This window comes from Denticeps clupeoides, chromosome 10 (assembly GCF_900700375.1).
Source record: "Denticeps clupeoides chromosome 10, fDenClu1.1, whole genome shotgun sequence".
Lineage (NCBI taxonomy): Eukaryota > Metazoa > Chordata > Actinopteri > Clupeiformes > Denticipitidae > Denticeps > Denticeps clupeoides.
In genome coordinates, this window is record NC_041716.1 from 19709720 (window position 1) to 19731584 (window position 21865).

Sequence of the window (21865 nt, forward strand, 5' to 3'; positions counted from 1 at the left end):
ATCTATAAATGAGTGTTGGTATTGGACGTGGTATTGAGATGTCTGTAACAGAAGGAAACAGAGGAGGAAGGGAAAGACATCTCTGATTTCTTGACAGCTCTCAGCGCCCATTTGTCTGATACATACTCGATGTGACACTAGCGAATACCCCCATGATATAATATAGTGCTATTAAAGGGCTTTGGAAATGTGTCCATTGATCTACCACAGGTTTTACAAACTACTCGAGTTATATAGGTCAGTTCTTCTTGTGCTTCTAGAGGTTTATTAGCTTGATTGACTAGTGCAGCTGTTTCACATTAACAGTAATGAAGAGACTGGCTGATGAGAACAAAGCAACGATTCTCTGCTGAAATCGAGCGGTAGTTTACCAGCTCTGCCCTCCCTGACCTGGACTCCATGTTGTTATGTAAGATAACAAAACCCAGCGCTGAGCTCTCACCAGTTCCTGGGCTGATTTGGGCGTGTTGAGATGGAACCCCTCACGAGAGTGAGGTGAGCAGCACGTCGACAACAGAAAGCTGCGCGCGCATGAAGAGGCGCTGGCCGCTCGGTACAGCGCTGGGAAAAAGGCGGCGAGCAGGAGCCCAGAACCTCTAGAGGCGCTGGGAAGCACACGCTGGAGAGGAACTGTGTGTGTACTCAGTTATCACTGCAGCGCAGAGACCCAAGGACTTAAATACAAGAGGAAAAGCCTCTTTTCTCAAAGTAGGTCAAAGTTGTGTTAATGCTAATATTAGCATTATCATGCTAGCTCACTGGTGAATCAGTGGCTGCATGATCCAGGCACCATTGCAACATGCATACAGTACACAAACACACTTGATGCGAAGCCGTGTGTGTGTGTGTCTGGTGTGGTGTGAACATCAGCTATCCAGCCTCATGAATCTGCTGACACGTGCCCAGGCTGGCATGGTGACCCATAACAGGGAGCCATTAGGTGAGAATTGTCACCATGCAGATGCAACTGGACCTAGACATGCACTGGCTGTCTCTCTCTCTCTCTCTCTCTCTCACACACACACACACACACACACACCCTGAACTCTTCCTGTACCTGGAAATCAACAGAGAAACTAGTTAAGCATCATGTCTGTGTTTTGTAAAATTTGCAGCAGATGTATGTGGAGCCCTGATTGGTTTACTGGATCCCAACCCCATATATCCAGTGGTGTGTCTTTATCTGTGTGTTAGGGCACTGGTCCTCAGCTACATGAACTTCAAGCGCTTTATGAACCGCTGCTGTATCAGTCTCTGCAGACCATTCTGTCTCCTCCATTTCATTGTGTTTTCTCTTCCTTTTTCGCTGTGAAAACCAAGCAGATGGATAAGACAAGAGATGATATCAGTCATTATCTGCTCCTCAGATTCCTTTGTGCGGTGAATCGGGTGTGGAGATTTGGTCCTGCAGGGCAGTAATGAGAAAATCACTGACACAGAAAAGCTCCTGGTCTTCATTTGGGCTCTTGGTCTGAAAGCACGAAAGCAGAGTGTCTCACTGTCACAAGAAGACAAAGATAATGAGACTATAATCCGTAAAGTGTAGAAGTCAGATTTCTATGTGAATTTCATTTCAAAGTGTGTGTGCTTTTTTTTCATTCACACTCCAAATGGTCAGTCATTTTGTCTCCTTTATTTATTGATGTCAAGTTTGATTTGATTTCATTGTCTTTTGATTTATTTTTTCTCATCTTTTTCTGTTGTTTTCAGTTGATTTTATTGGTGGATTTGACCCATTCCCCCTCTACCATGTAAATGAGAAACCATCTCATCTTCTTTTAAAGCCTATGCATCTGTAAGTACCTGTGTGTGTGTGTGTGTGTGTGTGTAACTGGATGTGCATCATTGTCAAAATTGTCTTTCAGGAGTTTAACTGTCTGCCTGTGGTTTTGAAATGCTGAAAATATTAAAATGCAGCCACCCTCACACATTTCTTATTCATTCTTACCCGAAGGATGCTTGTTAACTTCTGTAATGCTTGTTAATTAGGATGCATTCTTAATTAGCACAATTTATTAGGAACATCCAATACTAATTGGGAGCGGCATCAGATAAATGAAGTAAGCCTTCATCTTTTATCTGGGTTAGGACCACCTTGCCAGTGGTAAAATCCAGCTTTGGAGGATTTGAGTGGTGGGAATCTGCTTGCAGATGTAACATTATCCTACTTTGGGTCCATATTACATTAAGTGAAGTGATTGTCAAGCACAGCACAGGGTGACACAACAAAATGTGCATTTAACCATCACCCTTGGTGAGAAGTGGGCAGGTGCCCGGGGAGCAGTATGTGGGGACTGTTTTACTCAGTGGCACCTCGGCTGATCGGGATTCGAACCACCAACCTTCTGATCATGGGACCATATTGGTTGGTACAGATTACTGTAATTGCATAATGTTGGAGTTTATTTTGTCATATTAGAAATACAATTCCTCTCCTGTTGCGAGTATCAGGTCTGTCAGCTCTCCTCAATCGTGTTCCTTTCAGATCTTTAGCCATACAGAAATCTATTCACATCCATAAAATGGATCAAGGAGGGCTTCCCTGCATGCTCGGTCCTAGATTCATTAAAATGTCGTGTAAATTATGCAAGGAGATGCGCTACCGGAGTGCAGACGTGGGCTTTTAATTTTTCTGTCTGCATATGTTAGAGCAGAATATATTATTTTTGCCCTGAGGACATCACTCTTGACAGTTTAATCAGACTGTCTGCAAATGAGCTGTGGTGGTCCTGTCCTCACCAACACCGAGGTGATCCTGGGCTGATTTTAATAAATTGCCCAGCAGGTGTGTGTGGTGTGTGTGTCTGTGAAACAGAGAACAACTACTCCAGAGTGGGTGCGTAACCATTGTGTGTGTTTGTCCCTGTGTCTCAGGTCTACGTAAATGAAGGCAGAAGTGTAAAGCAGATCCTGGAAGAGGAAGATTCCAACGGGGAGTGACAGATTTGGGGACACCTCCCTCACACGTTCCATAGCTCATTTATCTGATGGTTCCAGTTCTTCTCTGATCATATGTACCAATGTGACCTTCCAGTAACCTTCCAGGTTTCCAGGGACAGATGAGTTTTGAAAATTGGAGCCATAGAGATCATTTATACATATTTATTGAATACTGGCCCCCACAGCATATATCCTATTAATAACATCTCCCCAACAGCAAGAATTGTGCATACTCTGTCTGTACACCCCGGCATTCAGGTCTAATGGTCTGAGGCATGTAACCAGGTCTACGGTGGTAAGAGTGGAGCCTGTTTACGTTCAGGGCTGTGTACCTCTGCACAGGATCTGTGCACATTCACAAGGAAAGCAGGAAAGAGGGGTGCGGCCCAAAAACAAAGAAACCGAACTGAAGACTTTGCTCTGTTGTCCGTTCTAAAAAGAAGCATAACAAGTTGAGGATCAAAGTGTATTTAAATGCTGTTATATAATGTAAATCTAATAATGCAACAATGTTTTAGTCTTACATTTTGGTCAGTGACGCATACTGTGAATATCCTCATGTACTTACAAGTATTTCATGTTCCTTTTTTATATGTATACATAAGAAGCATTTTAAGGAGGTAGGATCGTGTGTGTAGAATGGCTCCTAGCTCATTAGGAGCCAATTGTTGTGATACTGTGGTGGATATGAATAGCCTCAAATAGACTTTTTGTGAATCGTGGTCTTATTTCTTTACCCATCAGATATTGCAGGTTAGATTGTGGGGGTGCTTGTGTTCGTCTTGATCTGCACAAATGGAACACTTTTGAATCTGGCACTGTGTCTCAAATTGCGTTCAGCCATTCTAGTGCATATTCCATGCAATACATTGTGTGCACGTTTAGATGCTTCTTGAATTCCAGCAGGGTGATGTTGTCTTGAACATGGCAGGATTTGAATAAACAGGTTCTACATGCCCTTAAATATGTTGTGACTTTTTAGACTGTCACAAGAATGCCACTTCACGTTGGCCATTGAGGGTTTGGAGGTGTCAACGCTAATGTTTACTACTCTCAATTGCTGTTCAGCGGTGGTTATTCATCAGCCTATTTTCAAAGCCTTACAGGTCAAAAATGTATCGCCACCGCCCCCTAGTGTCCAGAGGGTTTCATTAAAGCCAACGGTGTTCCATTCAGGGGGCAGAACATTTGAAACATCACATTGTCATAATGGTATTTGGGCCGGTGTGTGAGACACTACTGGGCACACTTTATTGTAATTGTTACTGGCCTTATCTCCAGGCCAGCAGCTCTCATGGTTTTATAAATGAAAGGTTTTTTCTACATCTTTTCACAGTGGTGTGTTCCCATTGCCCCTAAGGCTGCACACCAGTGATGTCAACGGGTGTGTGTGTGTGTGTGTGTGTGTGTGTGTGTGTGTGGTGTTCAGAGTGTAAATAGACATTTGATAATAAATGTGTACTTTCAATCACCTGTCTCTGTCTGTGCTTTTTCGTGGAAATAGTTTTGGCTTCAGAAATGAAATAATCTTCCAATACTCATAACTCATTCAAAATGTATTTAATGCTGTTAAGAAATGCATCACCATTTTAATTCTAATAAAAATTATTTTAGTGTAGAAGGCAACAGGATGATCATTAAAATATTTGCTTTGCAATCAGCCACCTACAGAAAGTCATTTTCACAGTATGTGGCACAGAAATGTGTGTTTTGTCTTCTTATTGTACAAGTGTATGCAATATTTAGAGCAAAGCAATTCTTTAAACAAGTTGAAGTCATATTGTGAATTCAAGGTGGAGTGTTTTGTCCTCACACGCACACACACAGAGCTGGAGCTCAAGACATGAAGGCCCGAACGCTGCCCCTGATGATGGCGCGGCAGATAGGACAGTGGCGCAGGCTGGCAGCGCAGTCACTGCAGACGACCAGGTGGCCACAGGGGATGAAGACGATGGAGACGGTCTTGTCCATACAGACCTTACAGGTGCGTTCTTCCTGTAACTGACGCAGCTGCTCCTCCGCAGACAGGTTCGCCAGCCCTGCAAACACACACACACACACACACAATAACACATAAATAGGAGCGAGGAGCCAGTCTCCTGTGAAAGATCGAAATCCCTTCTGTTCTCCTGCACATTTTGTTAAACACAAGTAGTCGTATTCCAGCACAGCAAACACACACACACACAGACAATGGAGGACTTAAGCACACTTTTTCAGTCATGCACACTGCACACATGCAAAAAAAATATGGGGGCACCCATTTTTATAGATGCTTTACTGAACAAGAATCACGAAAGCATGCATGTATTAAAGGGGGATTATGCGTAACACTGACCAGTGATCAAAATGAATGAATACGCTAGAGGGCAAAATTAACAACAAGAATGCCATAATGTAAATAGTGTAAAAATGTCAGTGGATCTAGGATCAGGAAAAAAATATTTTTGTTTGATTAGATTTTTGTTCGTTTATTTCCATCCATCCAGGGTGTTGGTCACCAGAGGTGGTTGTGCTGCTCTTTCATTTCTCCAGCTGACCAAAGCGAACACTGCCAGCCCTGTGGTACACAAAATGGCATCTGGCAAAATGGACAAGTCTTTTGCTAACCCACAAATTTAGTTTGTCCCATTTGGGTGAAGATGGGCCACCTTTAAAGGCAGTGGAATTATTCTTTCTGTGTTGTATTACTGTATTTTACTTTACACAGTGGCCACTACAATAACCCGCTATTGCCTCTTTAGGTACACAGTGGCATTACAACACAGGGTTGAGCCACGGCTACCACAGATATGCTAACGTCAGGAAATATCGCTCAAACACATTGCATTGACGTCTTAGACATTACAGCCAAACTCATTTTTTTTTTGTCACATTCTTTTTATAATTAAAAATTCCAACACACTCACACAGAAAAGGAACACACAGAACCCAAAATGGCTGCTTTCAGCACAGAAATTTGACCTTTTTCCCTGGCCGCGACCTGTGCTCTTATCCCTCCGCCACTGGTGCCCTGTCTCTCCACGGGCTCTAAAGGGAACAAACCGTGCTCTTGTTAGCCAATGTGGGGGGGATGCCTAACTCCTCCTATTTAAGAATGAGAGATCCCACGCCACACCTGTGGACGGCTCCCCTCTCTGCCTTTCCTCCTCCTCAGCCTGCAGCACGTCGGCCACCAGGTCCGACGCCGAGCTGTACTGCCGGCCGGTCAGCAGGTACCGGGTCTGCACTAGGCTCTCCACCAGCGGGGCCCGAAAGCCCATCTGCAGCACCGTCTGCACCACGGGGCTCAGCAGGGCCGCCGAGAGGCCCTGGCCTGCGACCCCCATGTCTATCAGCAGGTGAGAGTACAGAAAGTGTGTGAAGTGGATTACAATTTGTGTTCTTGGTTGAACAACAGAAAGGACTGATATACACAGTATCAAGCAATCAAATTATCTCCATTTAAAAAGAGCTTTTTACAACATACTCCTAGCATGAATGGTGGATTGGCGTCTTAGATTGACGTCCTTTGCAGATTGTTACTCTGCACCTTCATGACTTGTTTCACTGGTTTTTAGAGCTGTCTGTATTGTTATTCTGTTATTCTTGCACTGCTTGTGTCCCACTTTATGTAGCCAGTTTGTCTGTTGCACACGTGCACTTTATGTCAGAACGTTTCTTTGTCTAAATGTTCCATGTAGCACCAGGTTCCAGAGAAACATTTGTTTCACTATGTACTGTACTATGAAATGACAATAAAGCTCAACTTGAACTTGTTATAGTGAACAAGCCAAAAGCAACTGCCAAGGAAAACCTCCTTGAGCAATAAGCAGGTGTAACCTTGAGAGTAACCAAGGATCAGGCAGGAGAACCTGGATGATCTTGAATATCTTATGCCAATGTAAAAATTCCATTCTGGATCATCCATTTAACTGATGCTGAATCTCTTATGCTAAAATGAAATAATCCATTGTGGTTAATCTGTGGGTTAATCCATTGGTCGATTCTGAATATCTTGTGCAGTTTTCATTGTGTTTAACAAGTTAGATGATCTGAGCTCCAAGCATGTGTCAGCAGCTGCTTAATTCACAGACCTACAAAATGACAGGCTGGCGTAGGCAGAAGACTCTTTGAAAAATAGAGACAGTCTCAAGATGTGATATGAAGTACTACCATGACTAGGTACACTCAGTGTCAATTTTACACTTAAAGAGTTTAACTTTAATTTCAAATACAATTTTGTTCCACTCAAAAATAGAGTAAAATTTACTCTATGGCCAGTGTTGACTTTTTTTTTAACTTTAGCTATGATGCTACTTTACTTTTACTATGTAGCTACTCAACAACAACATCATGAATAAGACAAGAACATCTTGAAACCTAATGTGCAGGAGCATCGAAATGTAGGGGCTGAACAGTGTCATTATTAAGAACAAGTAGAACGGGTGAGCAGTACCACTTTTATCAGGGAAACAATCATTCCACACGGTCTCGCCATGGACACTGTCAAGCTGCAGTCTTGGACCGGCCCATATGTAGTACTGGCAAGCAGCTTCAACCTTAGCTAAATTCTGTTGTCCATTGTCCATTGATCAAGGAGCTGGAGCCATCTTAAACACGGCAGGAGTAAAAGCTACTACCTTGGACTTGCCTCAGGTCCACCAATGCCAAGATGGATTCCCTCTCCTGCCTCTATGCACCAGACAAACCCCTATTGACCCAGACGTATCCCGTCCCAAACTGCCATTGTGGCTCCGATCTGAAGGGCCCTGATGGATTACACTTCAAATAGCCACCAAAAACATGACATACTGGTGGCTCTGGCTTCAAAGAGGAGTATGTCATGGTCTGTCCCATCTGTAGCAGCCATAAGGTCGGGGACCAGCAACGCCGTGGTCTCCTGGATACCCTGCTGGTTCCTTGAGGTCCATGGTGCCATGCCTCCCTCTATATGTCTCCAAAAGCCACCACCTGCCAGCCTGGTCATTGTTGACTGCCTCAAAAAAACAGTCTGTTTTTTTACATGGTTGAATATAACTGTCTGGTTCTGTCATGGTGTCACCTGTCAGTGTGCCAACAGCAGGGGACGCATGGTGGCCGGTGAAGGCAGGAAACTTGCCGCACATCACCAGAGTAGAATTCCGGGAAAGTCTATTGACCTCTTCCTGTCATTGCACCTGAGATTTTCTCAAAATTTATCCATACTTGTTTAACAATTATTCATGCAGATTCCCTCTTACATGTAGAACATATTTCCCCTGGGAGTGTTTCAAACTCTTGCCCGTCTCTGCCTCTGGAGCACCACCCGAAACTTGATGGCCTGTGTCATCCAGGTCACAAATCTGAACAACAGACTCTGTTGTTCCCCTTCTTCAGTGTGTTTGTTACATACCGTACCATACCATGTTTTTATTTATGTAGTGTTGTGTTTGCCTGTGTTTGGTCCTTCATTGGTCTTATTCGTCATGTCTGACTTAAATGAATGTAATGTACTTGTTATTTGAAGATGGTCTGAAGTGGAACCCTAATGGCCTTGCACCCAATTTCAGAATTCAGTAACCGTTAAAGTGTCGGCATCTGAAAACACAGTGTTATCTGTGCTGCCAGCTTTGTCTTTCAGCTTTATCAGGTAATATGTGCAGTAAATGCACTTGACCTTGTCTCTGGGAATAGATATTAAAGATGAATACCTCTTCATTAAACCTAAGCAATCGTTCCACCTGCAGTTTGTACCAATCCTATTTGAAAGGAGTCCCTAACAGAACCTGCTACATGTTTTAGGGCGTTGATAATGATCACTTGATCCTTGCATTGCTCAAAGTTCGCTGCCTGTTCTGCACAGATTAGTTCATGCTGGGAGAAAATGGGGTTATCACAGACTAAGAACAAGTGGATATGTGATATCTTTGGGAAAAGGGCTGTTGGAACCTTTAAGGGATAAATGGAAGGTGCAAGAGAGCGATTGGCAAGGTTTACACAAGCGTGAGCACTGAGTAATAAGTTGGTGAGTGAAATCTGCCCAAGTTCAAGGTCTGCTGATTTATATCAGTGCTTGTATCCAATTTCGATCCAAACTACCCAGGAGAGAGGCACTGGGAAGGTAGGAAGTGAGACTGCAAACAGTTTATAATCTTTTTGTTCATTCCTCTATATAAGGATTTGACTTGTCAATATCATTAGTTTGTTTAAATTTAAATAACCCAAAATAATCCACAAACTATGATCGGCTCACCATTTCCTGGGTTGGCACTCCTGGCTACTGGGCCCTGTGTTCCTCCCTGTAAATGTGAGTTTTATTTTATTAGTGAAATATCACAACTCAAAGACATGAGAGTAAATGGAGACAGATTGTGTTTACCACAGTTTCAGCCATGTTAAAGAAGGACTGCTGCACAATGCTGACATACTCGTGTCCTCTGGACTGGAGCAGGAACTCACACCTGGCAGCACAGACCAGAAACACCTTCACATGTCATGAACATACTTTTGCGGAGGGAAAGTGGAAATCCCATTGGCTTCGTTTTAAATGTGCCTGTTTGTGTTTGAAATCACCTTGGAAACCACTTGGCGTGTTCCTGCCACGGATCATCTCCAGGTTCCCAGTTCCTGAGACCTCCATCACAGAAGTAGCATTTCACATTGTCACCATGACCTAGTAAATGGAGAGTTCATTATCTGTCCATGTCAGATCTCTCTGGTACACATAATCACATGATTTTTTTAGGACGAGCAGAAACCAAAGAGGACAGAAACCAAACCGTCTATCTTGTCAGGGATCTAATAAGCACATGGAGCCAGCGATCACGTGATCGAGGTTATATGAAATTCCCTGTCATTTTCAGTGACGTCACTGGTCTTAATTGTGGTGCTCAGGGTCATTGGCAGCAACGTGTTTAGTCCCGTATTTCGTGTCTATTCTTCTTGCGTGAGAAGTGAACGTGGGCGTGGCGCGCTGTCCAGCCTTTTCCCGGCGCGCCTGTGTCAGCGCGACCGCGGTCGCGTGATCTCGGGCACAAAGAGCTTCTTTCACTCAATAAACCCGCACAGCGCGGAAACTTCCAACTTTAAGGACTTTCAAGACGCTCCTTACCGGTGTAGAAGAAGCCCGCCCTGGCCAGGGCGCCTGGCTGGACCGAGGCTCCGGGCGGCCAGTTGTGGTAGCTGGTTAGCCGGCTGTCCTCCGACTCCATCTCGGGGTACATGGCCTGACCCGACACGACCTGGTCGTCCACGGTCATCCTCTGGAGCTGGCTCAGGAACTGGCCGTCCACCGCGTCCGAGGGACGCGCGAAGTCGCAGTGCGGGAAGTGTCTCCTGTGCTCCCCCAGCGCCCTGTCCCCGTCGGCCCAGCAGCGCAGCATGCCGTGACAGCAGAAGCAGCGCACCGTGTCCCCGGGACCCAGGTAGTAGAAGCCGGCTCTGGCGAGCTCGGCGGGGCGCACCGGCGCGTCGCTCGGCCAGCGTTGGAAAGTCCGGAGCCTCTCCTGCTCGGTCCGCATCCCGGAGTCCCTGTCGCCCGACCCTGTCCCGCTCATCCCTTACGCGTACGGTCCATAATGGACTGAGTCCGTGCAGCGGTGGAGCAGAGCGGCCAGCGGCCATAAATTCAGCCTCAACCCCAGCGCGGCTTCCAGAAGCCGCCACATGCGCGCACGTCACGCCAAAAAGCGCAGCGTGGGATTATATTATATTACACCATTTCTCCTGCTGTGGGCCATTTTGGACTGGGAGATAAAGTTAATACTTATTAAACGCTGTCGTTTATTATTTTTAAGTAAATTATATACTTATTCGGCATTTGACATATTTAAATCAGGCGGTGGTAGAATATTGGGTAAGACACTCGCCTATGAAACAGAAGACCACAAAGTCACAGGTTCAAATCCCACGTAATACCATTACCATCATACTATAGACACTTAACCCTGAGTTGCAACAGGGGTACTGTCCCTGTCCTCTGTCCCTGAAATGACAGTAAAACCAATAGACATGAGTGATCTCAATGGAAATGTCAAATAAATACTACAATGCATAATATATTCAACATCTATATAAACATCTTTGTAAGTCAAAGGCTTATTGTTCAATAAAATAATGTTTAAAATGTCAAGTTCTTCTTGGATTGAGGAAAGTTCTTCCAGCGTCACAAATATACCAACATTAAAGCCTATTCAAATTACCCATGAATGCCAGAAACAAAAAAAAATAATAACAACAACACACTTTTTTCAACAACATATGTTACTATTTTAAGCTTCGCCACGGAAGAATCATACCTGTTTATTATATAGTCACAGAATTACAGAAAAAATGGATACAAATGGTGCGAAAGTGCAGTCCCCCTCCCCATTTCTGAAGGAGCGCCAGCAAATCGGCGCGGATTTCTGGGTAATGCAGTTAAAATGGCCTGAAGCGCGTATTACTGTTACGGACACAGAACTACAATTACCAGAAGACACCAGCACTGTTTAGACGGGACCAATATGGCGGCTCAGTAGAACGACGGTGCATCGTAAGCTGCTTTCCCCCCTTTTCAGCGTAAGTTATATTCAGTGTTTTTAATTGTGCTTGTTGTGTCACATTTTGCCTTTGTGTACATCCCTTTGGAACATTGATATTTATAAAATCTCTAAATTTGAACAAATAAACATCAACCATCCTTCAGTGATTAGCCGTTTAGCTAGCAGGCGTTTCTCTCTAAAGCATTCACGATTCTTTGCTATCTCTTGCTTACTAAAGCGAAAATAATCTAATGCATTTATCTGTTGTCTTGTGTATTCATATATTATGCCAAATTAGTTTCAGAAAAATATTTGCAAATCTAATTGACTGTTTCGCAGAATAAAAACACACATTGTGCCACGTGATTTTTATTTTACAATCCAGAAATCAGCAAAGCAATCAATTATAAAGTAACTGTACATAATGTATAGTAAGCGCTGAACACCAGCAAAAATACAAAGCTAGAAGAAGTAGTGTGGTCATTTCTTATTGAAGTTATGCAATAAGATCCTCCAGATATGGAGGAAAAGTTGCAATCATAGGTAATAATGTGAATTGCAGAGATGGAGCTGTTAGGAGTCTCAGTGTTTGATAATGGAGCTTGGTCAGGCCTGAGGTGTGCACATTGGTCTTATCTTCTGTTTTTCCACACCAGCAATTACAGTCTTTTGGAAAAGCTTGTTTATTTTTTTTCTGGGCATCCTGATTGGTCGATCTCCTCTTTAATTCCTGCAGATGGCTGGTGATTCTTCTGACAAGAAAGAGGTTGATTCCTCATCAGCCAAAGATAGAGACCGTAAAAGGAGCCGTTCAAGATCTAGAGACCGGGATCGTAAAAGCTCACCCAGCAAGGATCGCAAGCGCCATCGTTCACGGGAGCGGAAGAGATCACGCAGCCGCTCGAAATCTGCAGATCGGTGAGCCGCCAACAACATGCACACAAAAAAATTAATGAAGAATCCCTGTTTGGAAAGATTTGTAAAAATGTTGGCCTGCTGTATAGATTATCTATTCATTAGCGAGTGATTTTCACTGATTTCCCTGTTTAGATTTCTCTTTAAATGTAACTAATATTCAAGTCAAGTATTTTTAACAGTCTTAACACTATAACATTCTTCCAGAACCACAGAGCAACACATAAATTACACAAGACTACAATAGTACTGACAGAGGCTGCAAAAGACAGAATATACTACAATTACAACAGTTCAAGACAGGAGAGAGTACAGTGCAGATAACAGCAACAAAAAGAAACCCAGGGCTTGGCTATGGTTGCAAAAGAGCAAGCGATATATTGGCATTATAATAATATGTTGATAGTCATGCCTTTAGATGCAAATTATTTTCCCACCTTGTATTTTTTACAGGGACCGGCGACTAAATAACAAAGACCGTGACCGTGATAAGGAACGGGACAGAAGTCGCAGGGACAGAGACAAAGATGGCCACAGACGTGACAAGGATCGCAAGCGGTCAAGGTATGGGTTTTAAAACTCCTCAACTTCTGATCAAATTCAGCATCAGTATTTAGCAATGTTGTACACTGTTTACACTTTTTCATTTCTGCACAGGAGCCCCTCCCCAAAGTCCAGGATGAAGAAAGAAAGGGATGTGAAAAAGGAGGAGGAGGAAGAAGAGGACAGGAAGAAAAAAGAGAAGGTAGACTGAATTCTTCATAATGTTTATAAATGCATCTAGCATGCATTCTGTCTCCTCTTTCTATTCCTTCACTGCTTCCTCCGTTTCTTTCTTAAATCTCAGGTGCAGCCACTTTCTCTTGAGGAGCTGCTGGCTAAAAAGAAAGCAGAAGAAGAAGCAGAAGCCAAGGTGAGGGTTCAGTTTGATATCAGATACAGTAATTGTATAGAAAGAACTGTATGATGAACTGTAATAGTCGGGTTCAAGAGATGAGATTTTTTCTGTGACATCTGGGTTTGTCCCTGTGTGAAACATGGGTGAGTTTGCAGTATCTCTAGATGTCCAAGCACTGATCTTTATAGTGGTGCTTTCTGCCTCTTTAAGGTCTATATAACCTTTGGGACCACTGTGTGAGCAGAACGCACATGTGACAGAGGGTTGTGCTAAAATTTAGGTTGATTACGATGATCGACTTTGTGTAAATGTACAGGGACCGTAAAGCTAGGTGAAAGCATTTTTTATTTATTTTTTCCTCCTCACCACTGGAGCACAGACTTTTTTTATTCAACTTCTTTCTCCATGTCATTCTGTTTTTGTCTGTTTTTCCTACATCCCATGTCTTCCTGACCTGTCTACCCCCTATAATGTGATGTTTGCATATATGTATGGTCGAGTTGATGGCCAGTCTTGAAGGGGCAGTGGTGACCTAGTAGGTAAGGAAATGGTAGTAGCCTAGTGGGTAACACACTCGCCTATGAACCAGAAGACCCGGGTTCAAACCCTACTTACTACCATTGTGTCCCTGAGCAAGACCCTAAGTTGCTCCAGGGGAACTGTCCCTGTACCTACTGATTGTAAGTCGCTCTGGATAAGGGCGTCTGATAAATGCTGTAAATGTAAATGTAAATGAAATGGACCCGTAATCGGAAGGTTGACAGTTTGAATTCCAAACCGCCAAGGTGCCACTGAGCAATGCGCAGTCCCCACACATATCATCATCATCATGTGTCCTGGATGCTGCTTTTCAGGACAGCTTTTCTCCTGATGAGAATTATTGTCAGGTTTTAAGAAATCCCTTTGCACCCCTAAACTGTAAATTAGTTTAGTGAGTAGAATGATAAGAAGTTGATCAGTTCGGACTTCCCAGATCCCTGGAGAACGCAGTTTAGGCTGCTATTTTCCCCAACGTTAGGAGGAGGAGCCTTGACCTGATTTGCCGTGGTGTAGAGTGTACCATTAACCAAAGATCATCATTAAAAACTCAGTTGCTGACCTGTCCATGTCCCTGATGTCTTTTTCAGCCAAAGTTCCTTTCCAAAGCTGATCGTCAGGCTGAAGCCCTGAAACGACGGGAGCAGGAGGTGGAGGAGAGACGCCGGCTGCTGGATGAGGAGAGGAAGAAGAGGAGAGTGTTTCAGGACATTGGGAGGAAGATGCTGGGTAATTTGTGCCTCCCTTCTTTCTGTGGTTGTTTCTTCTGCCTTTTGAATGAATGATTGGTCATTGTTGGTTTTTCAGTTTGCCAAACTATGAATCTCATGGAGAGAAAGAAAAATCCAAGATTTCGCACTCATGTTCAGAAGCTTGATCTGTTTAAGAATTTTGGATTAATTCATTTGTTAAACTAGTCACTGAATTAAAGTGCTAATAATTGATGTGCATGATTAGTTTGGAGATTATTAGAACTGAAATGCCGGTCCACCAGAATGAGGAAGTAGGGTGTGTGAGAGCAGTCAGTCATCACCATGAGCTTTTCCGATTTTAAAAGTTATAAACATAAAGTATGCATTATAGGTGGATGAAATAATTACACACTATTAAAAAGGCCGGATAAATCCTGAGGACGTACTAAGGACTATAGCTCTATGATCGGTCTATTTGTCCATATTTTGGATTTTTGCATCACAAAACCATCCTGTCATTCAGAGGATCCTCAGGAGAGAGAGCGGCGAGAACGGCGGGAGAGGATGGAGAGGGAAAGCAACGGAAATGAAGAGGATGATGGGCGACAGAAAATCAGAGAGGAGAAAGATAAGGGGAAAGAGCTCCAAGCAATTAAGGTTAGATTCTGTGCAGCAAAGCAATTTACCAAATATCTCACCTCCATATTCTGGGATTAAGGGCTTTGGCACATCAGCATATGTGGAATATATCAGATTGTTTCTGTTTTCAGGAGCGTTACCTGGGCGGCACGAAGAAGCGCCGCCGCACCAGACATCTGAATGACAGGAAGTTTGTTTTTGAGTGGGACGCCTCTGAAGACACCTCTATCGATTACAACCCTATGTATGTTATGCATGGATTGAATTGGATGCACCTATATTCCTTTTTTCCTTGCTTAAGTACAGGAACTGGTTTGTAATTAGCGGTAGAGCAGTGAATCTAATGTTTAATGAATGGAGACCATCCAGGATGGAGTTTTCATCCTGTTCGTGGATTAAAATTTTCCATCGCTATGACAAATTTCTGTAAACTGAGAGCATTAAAGTCCTTCACAGACCTAACATGTCCAGTATGGCGCTGTGCTGTGAATCTCATTGTTTTCTATGGGATGCGTCCCTGAATAGCGTCTTTAATCCCTGAATGTTCTAGCTGGACAGGAACCAGGGTCACTCCATGTCATGTCAATGCTAGTTATAAGTTGATTATGTTCTGGGACCATACCCGTTTTTTTTACAATAACAATTTGTCGGAGACCAAAGCCTCTAGTGTGCGTGTTGTTTTTAGTTAATTTTGTGCTCTAGTATCACCCCTTGGTCCTCTTAAATTCAATCCATGCCCGACCACAAAGATATGAACGTGTATAATAATCTTATTATTCCACCCCGTACTGATGGTAGTCAACAATCAGTCAATACTAATATTTTGGGGCATTCAGTCTGAAAATAACCCCATTGATAAGGTTTTCATTTTGCAATTTAGAGTGTGTGTGCAGACCCATTTCTCTGTGATGCATGATCTCTCTGTTTTTTTTTTTAACCCTTTCAGATACAGAGAGAAGCACCAGGTTCAACTCTATGGCCGTGGCTTTATTGCAGGCATCGACCTCAAACAGCAGAAGAGGGACCAGTCCCGTTTCTATGGTGACCTGATGGAGAAAAGACGAACCATTGAAGAGAAGGAGCAGGAAGAGTTGAGTCACTAAAATGCCTTGCGTGTTGTTCACAGCCATTAAGTGTAGCTTGAACCGAAATTGAAGCAGTTCATAGAATCGAATTAGACCCAAAATCCATCTATAAATCCATCTTTCATTTGTGGGCTAGAAAATGGTGCCAGATACGGCATCTTGATAAAAGGAGGAGGAGCCTTATTATCAGACCAATACAGTAATTTTAAGCTCTTTACAAAATAATTCATGAGAAATGGTGTAATGGTGGAGCAAATAATAATAAGAGAGCATTGACAAATTTGAAAATAATTTTAGACATAATTAATATAAACTAGTTTTCATCTGACGTATAACCCCAAATGCACCCTACATACAACAATATCGGAAAACAGGTTTGTGGTGCTGCATTCTCTCTATGGGGCACATTTATGGTGCACACGGCTGGAGAACAACATTGTGTTTAACTCACCTCAGAGGGCAACTAGACACCAAACAAGGAGAGTTACATCACCATCTACAGGTGTGGAGGGGGTTAAAACAGTGTCCAGGCTGTTCTCTGTGTCTCCTTGTGGATGACATTTCAGACAATGATCCCTCGTGGATGCAGGTTTTTAGAAACCGAAAACACATTTTAGAGAATAGCGTTCTTCTGTGGAAGGGCAGTATGCAAATATAAAGTGTGTCATTCATATTACTTTAATCTATCAATTTCAGGTCTTTTTCTTTCTCTGTTCCTCTTGCAGGCAGCGCCTGAAAAAGGTGCGGAAGAAGGAAGCAAAGCAGCGTTGGGACGATAGACACTGGTCCCAGAAGAAGCTGGACGAGATGACCGACAGGGACTGGAGAATCTTCAGAGAGGACTATAGCATCACCACAAAAGGAGGGAAGATCCCCAACCCCATCCGCAACTGGAAGGAGTACGCACTGCCCTCCCATATCATCGAAGTCATCGACAAGTGTGGCTACAAGGTCAGCTCATCACAAATGCAGTCAACAAAAAAAGGGAAATGTCTTGGAATGTTTTCTTCTAATTTGAACAACTGTGTTTGAAAACAAGAAAATGGATGGAAAGGTTGCATACCAGCATTAATTCAGGAAAGTCATCAAATTAATGTTATTGCAGCCATGGCTTTTAAGATGCTGATAGATTTCAACAAATAAGCTAATTGTAATTTTATGATTTAATTAGAACAATTTTAGAATTTTTAAACTCCAAATTCTTTGTATCATTGAAAAAATCCTTGGAGTTTTTCATCTGTCTATTTTTGTTTATTTAGGATCCCACGCCCATCCAGAGACAGGCCATTCCTATTGGCTTGCAGAACAGAGACATCATTGGTGTGGCTGAGACTGGTAGCGGTAAAACTGCAGCTTTCCTTATCCCGCTGTTGGTTTGGATAACAACACTGCCCAAGATTGACAGGTTTGTCAACTCATACTTTATGGCATTCTTATTGTTCTGGCAAATGTCACGCACGCTGCTTGAACTCTGATAACAGGGTAATGAACTGATCATTCTCCCCAGGATTGAGGACTCCGATCAGGGCCCATATGCTGTGATATTGGCACCGACTCGTGAGCTGGCGCAGCAGATTGAGGAGGAGACCATCAAGTTTGGGAAGCCTCTGGGGATCCGCACGGTCGCAGTTATTGGTGGAATCTCCAGAGAGGACCAGGGCTTTCGCCTCAGAATGGGCTGTGAGGTCAGAAATGTCACAGCATCATGTTTGCAGCACTTCCTGCAGTGCCCCACTTATAGATACATTAACAGTAAAATGTTGTACATGACTGTTTATAACAGTGGGAATAAATCCTAGAATCACAGTAAGTTTCGAAAAGCTATAATCCATTCTTCTCTCCTGCTCAGATTGTCATCGCCACTCCGGGTCGTCTGATCGATGTGCTGGAGAACCGTTACCTGGTTTTGGGCCGCTGCACATATGTGGTACTGGATGAGGCTGATAGAATGATTGACATGGGTTTCGAGCCAGACGTACAGAAGATTCTGGAGTACATTCCTGTGACCAATCAGAAACCCGACACAGACGAGGCAGAAGATCCTGAGAAGATGATGCAGAACTTTGAGTCAGGAAAGCACAAATACAGACAGGTGAGAGAAACTGATACACCTGCAGCAGGAACACTTAGGAAAAGCTTGGGAATCTGATGCTGTAGAAGCAACTTCATAGGTGTACTTTTTGTACTTTGGATCATTGAGCTTGTATCCAGGAAGAGTCATTTTAGAATTACTATACTTCTCATGAATTTCAAATTCATTTTTCAAATAATGATGTAGAATGATTTCATCAATAAACAACTTTCTAAAATGGCACAAATTATGTTTGAAATCTCAAGCTGAAATCTCGCCATTTGATGTTTGATTACAATAATCCTTTATAAAATCTGTCACCGACGAAATTGATTGTCGATAACTGTTTGATGTTTTTTTTTTTTTTTTTTTTAAAAACGAAGTGAAGGCAAATTCAGACCATATGCAGTATGCACCTTGTGCGCAGTGGAGTTTGCGCTTCTGCTTTCAGACCAATAAAAGCGCAGTATGATTCACCTCAAAAGGTTAACACGGTTAATGGTATCACCACAGAATGCGTTTTATAACCATACCTTCCATATATCGCCTTCCTAACAGTGTAAGATGTCAACCTCTCCTCCAATTTGGTTTGAGAACTTGCCTTGATGTTTCTGTTGCACGTCACAATGGGCAGAGGTCAAAATTCGACATTCAACTTTAGCCCCTTTGTCTCCAGAGACTCACTGGGTGCAGGCGCAGTCACCATAACTCCCGCGTTCAGTCTGTAGCCGGCTTGTGACATTTAGTTTATTTCTACTTGTGCAGTACTACCGCCTTCCACTAGAGTTCACCCACACAGACTCATTTCAGGGAGGGGTGCACTCTCCGTCTCCCATGATGCTCTACTACTATACTGATAAGAGTTATCGTGAGCTGAAAACATGTTGAAATGCTGACATTCCTTATTAGGAATAAACTGATTGAAATAGCCTTTTTTTTTAAGTGCTGACTATTCAATGATCAAGTGTTTGTTTTTTGTAGCCCAAATTTCTAAGTTTACATCCATTTCTACTCTTAGACTGTCATGTTCACCGCCACCATGCCCCCAGCGGTTGAACGCTTGGCCAGGAGTTACCTCCGGCGCCCAGCAGTGGTCTACATCGGCTCTGCAGGCAAACCTCATGAGAGGGTGGAGCAGAAGGTCCTGCTTATGTCCGAGGGCGAGAAGAGGTAAGTGCTCCCTCATTTAAAGCTCCACCAAATATTGCATAGAACACACACAGGCTCCTGAAGATATTAATTGTTCCTTCTATCCATAACAGGAAGAAGCTGTTGGAGGTCCTTGCTCAGGGCTTCGAGCCACCCATCATCATCTTCGTTAACCAGAAGAAGGGTTGTGATGTGTTGGCCAAGTCTCTGGAGAAGATGGGGGTAAGAGGCGAATGGACATCATGTTGGGCTTATGTAGTTTTCCTATTGTACTATAATGAATAATATTATAGTGCTGCTGTTGTCCAAGATGATGTTCAAAGGATCCTACATAAACTTGGATTTAGTCAACAATCTGTCAGACCAGAACATTAAAGAGCTGTTCTTCATTGGCTTCATTTCTCTCTGTGTTTCAGTACAATGCATGTACGCTGCATGGTGGCAAAGGCCAAGAGCAAAGAGAGTTTGCACTGTCCAACCTCAAGGCTGGTGCCAAGGACATCCTAGTGGCCACAGATGTGGCTGGCAGAGGTATCGACATCCAAGATGTGTCCATGGTGCTGAACTATGATATGGCCAAGAACATCGAGGGTAAGATTCACAGCCTTCATCAGTACAAACACGTGATTAACTTGAACAGCATTTTCACAGTCATTATATTTGTTGATTTATTTAACCATTTGCATGTATTTTGGTGTGATTCATGTGGAAATTTTTCAAATAGCAAACTCTGGTCAAGGACCAAATGCTATAAACCACTTGATTTGAGAACAGTGAATTATGGGAAAATTTTTAATTTAGTTATTTTGTTTGTACGCTCAACATTCTGTAAGATGAGTTGCGGACTAACTTGAGGAGGTGTGGTGCCATTTTGGTTCCCTTGGATTTTTCTCTGTATGAATGGAAACCGTTACAATGTTCAAAGAGGGTTCCTATGGTCATTAAAAAACTGGAAGAAGTCATGGAATTTTTTTTTTTTTTTTCCAGACCTTGAAAAGTTTAGGAATATGAAATAAACATATATAAAGTTCTGTAAAAGTCATTAAAATCGAATTGACAATTGAATGTATAATGAAGTACATAGTTACATTAAAACTGCATAGTTACATAAAACTACAAAGTATAAAACTAGAGCTGGTCTATAGTTTTACGTAGTGAACCACGTCACGTGCTACTATGTGCATTGCTTCCATATTCCAGCACCTCCGCAGCTGCGTGTCTCCTTTTAAACGTCACGTAAATTACAACTGGTTATCTATGCAACCTGATGGAGCTAATTTTACTCTGGCCTGTGTGAACACTGTTGTTTAAGTTAAGCTCTTCAGGGTTGAAGGTTAATTTTTAGGTAAATTTGACTTTCTCCACATTTGCACAGAAATATCAGAGATGAATATTTGCCTTAGAGTAATTGAAAGGTCATGGAAATTGAACCCTGTTCAGAACTCACTGATTTGGACCAAAGTGAATGTACTAAGGTGTGAATGCGTCGTTATGTTAATTAGTGCACAGCATTACAAAGGGCAAAAAGGTTGCTACCATCTTCCTTACCTACTGGTGTAGCTGTGTGTTGTGTTTTATTAAATTTTTTTTTTTGTTCTTCTTATTTCAGATTACATCCACCGTATTGGCCGAACAGGTCGTGCTGGAAAGAGTGGTGTAGCCATCACCTTCCTCACCAAAGAGGACTCTTCTGTGTTCTACGACCTGAAGCAGGCCATCCTCGAGAGCCCAGTGTCCACGTGCCCACCAGAGCTCGCAAACCACCCTGATGCCCAGCACAAGCCAGGAACCATCCTCACCAAGAAGAGGCGAGAAGAAACCATCTTTGCCTGAACATCTCATGCCATGAATGTCCGTTATTCAGTCTTGTTTCATTCAACGCTGGCTTTATCTGTTCATCACTCTTCCTTATTTTCTCATCATAGTAAATCACATGACCTTGTCTTCTGAGGGTTCTATGACACAAGAAGGTTAAATAGTGGTGTATCTGACGGAAGGACTGTCCACACTTGCAACGTTATTGTTTTTCCAGTAGTCATGTGACCAATTCAACATAAGTGTGTCCAGTGTAGTGAACACTGGGGGGAAAAATTTATGTTTTTCTTTTAACTTCAGTCAGCTGGCTGTTGCAATTTGTATTTGTAACATTTAATAAAGCAGCATTCGGCTGAATCCTTGTTGTGTCCCATGCCTCCTGATTGCCAAGGGATGGTGAATCAAAGCTGGATATATGCCGGATCCAGACAGAGAATTGTGTACTAAAAAGGTCACCATGTGACCTGGTGCATGACCTCATTGCTGATATAAACATGAATGTCACATGCCAATTGGCCTCCTTTTCTTTCGCACTGTTGTCAGACCAAGCCCCTACCTTGCATATCCACTCATACCAAGACTACTAAGGGTGGTCAAAATTCAAAGTTGACTTTGTCATCTCACCATATACAGGTACACAG

At 42.9% G+C, this 21865-nt stretch overlaps 3 protein-coding genes across 5 annotated transcripts in view; 2 read left to right on the plus strand and 1 right to left on the minus strand.

Annotated features, from left to right (window-relative positions):
- Positions 1 to 4411, plus strand: part of nkain4 (sodium/potassium transporting ATPase interacting 4) — a 40526-nt gene extending 36115 nt beyond the window's left edge. The window contains exons 6-7 of one of the 3 annotated variants that reach the window (XM_028994893.1): positions 1711 to 1795; positions 2875 to 4411. In XM_028994893.1, coding sequence (XP_028850726.1) covers positions 1711 to 1795; positions 2875 to 2884 — 95 coding nt within the window. In that variant the 3' untranslated portion in view covers positions 2885 to 4411. Of the gene's footprint in view, positions 1 to 1710; positions 1800 to 2874 lie in introns of those variants that run through there. The other 2 variants (XM_028994894.1, XM_028994895.1) reach the window with 2 other exon arrangements.
- A 74-nt stretch (positions 4412 to 4485) lies between these two features.
- birc7 (baculoviral IAP repeat containing 7) lies at positions 4486 to 10544 on the minus strand. The gene is made up of 7 exons (XM_028994665.1): positions 10013 to 10544; positions 9475 to 9574; positions 9281 to 9362; positions 9155 to 9200; positions 6059 to 6271; positions 5905 to 5970; positions 4486 to 4979 (listed from the first exon to the last, which is right to left on the minus strand). The coding sequence occupies exons 1-7, from the start codon at positions 10455 to 10457 to the stop codon at positions 4777 to 4779; spliced, it is 1155 nt and encodes a 384-aa protein (XP_028850498.1). The 5' UTR covers positions 10458 to 10544; the 3' UTR covers positions 4486 to 4776.
- A 798-nt stretch (positions 10545 to 11342) lies between these two features.
- On the plus strand, positions 11343 to 21581 carry ddx23 (DEAD (Asp-Glu-Ala-Asp) box polypeptide 23). Its single transcript, XM_028994664.1, has 17 exons — positions 11343 to 11460; positions 12160 to 12341; positions 12792 to 12902; positions 12996 to 13083; positions 13186 to 13251; positions 14364 to 14502; positions 14989 to 15122; positions 15236 to 15348; positions 16051 to 16194; positions 16915 to 17140; positions 17449 to 17594; positions 17697 to 17874; positions 18039 to 18281; positions 19279 to 19430; positions 19523 to 19631; positions 19826 to 20000; positions 21019 to 21581. The coding sequence occupies exons 2-17, from the start codon at positions 12160 to 12162 to the stop codon at positions 21240 to 21242; spliced, it is 2430 nt and encodes an 809-aa protein (XP_028850497.1). The 5' UTR covers positions 11343 to 11460; the 3' UTR covers positions 21243 to 21581.
- The last annotated feature ends 284 nt before the right edge of the window (positions 21582 to 21865 follow it).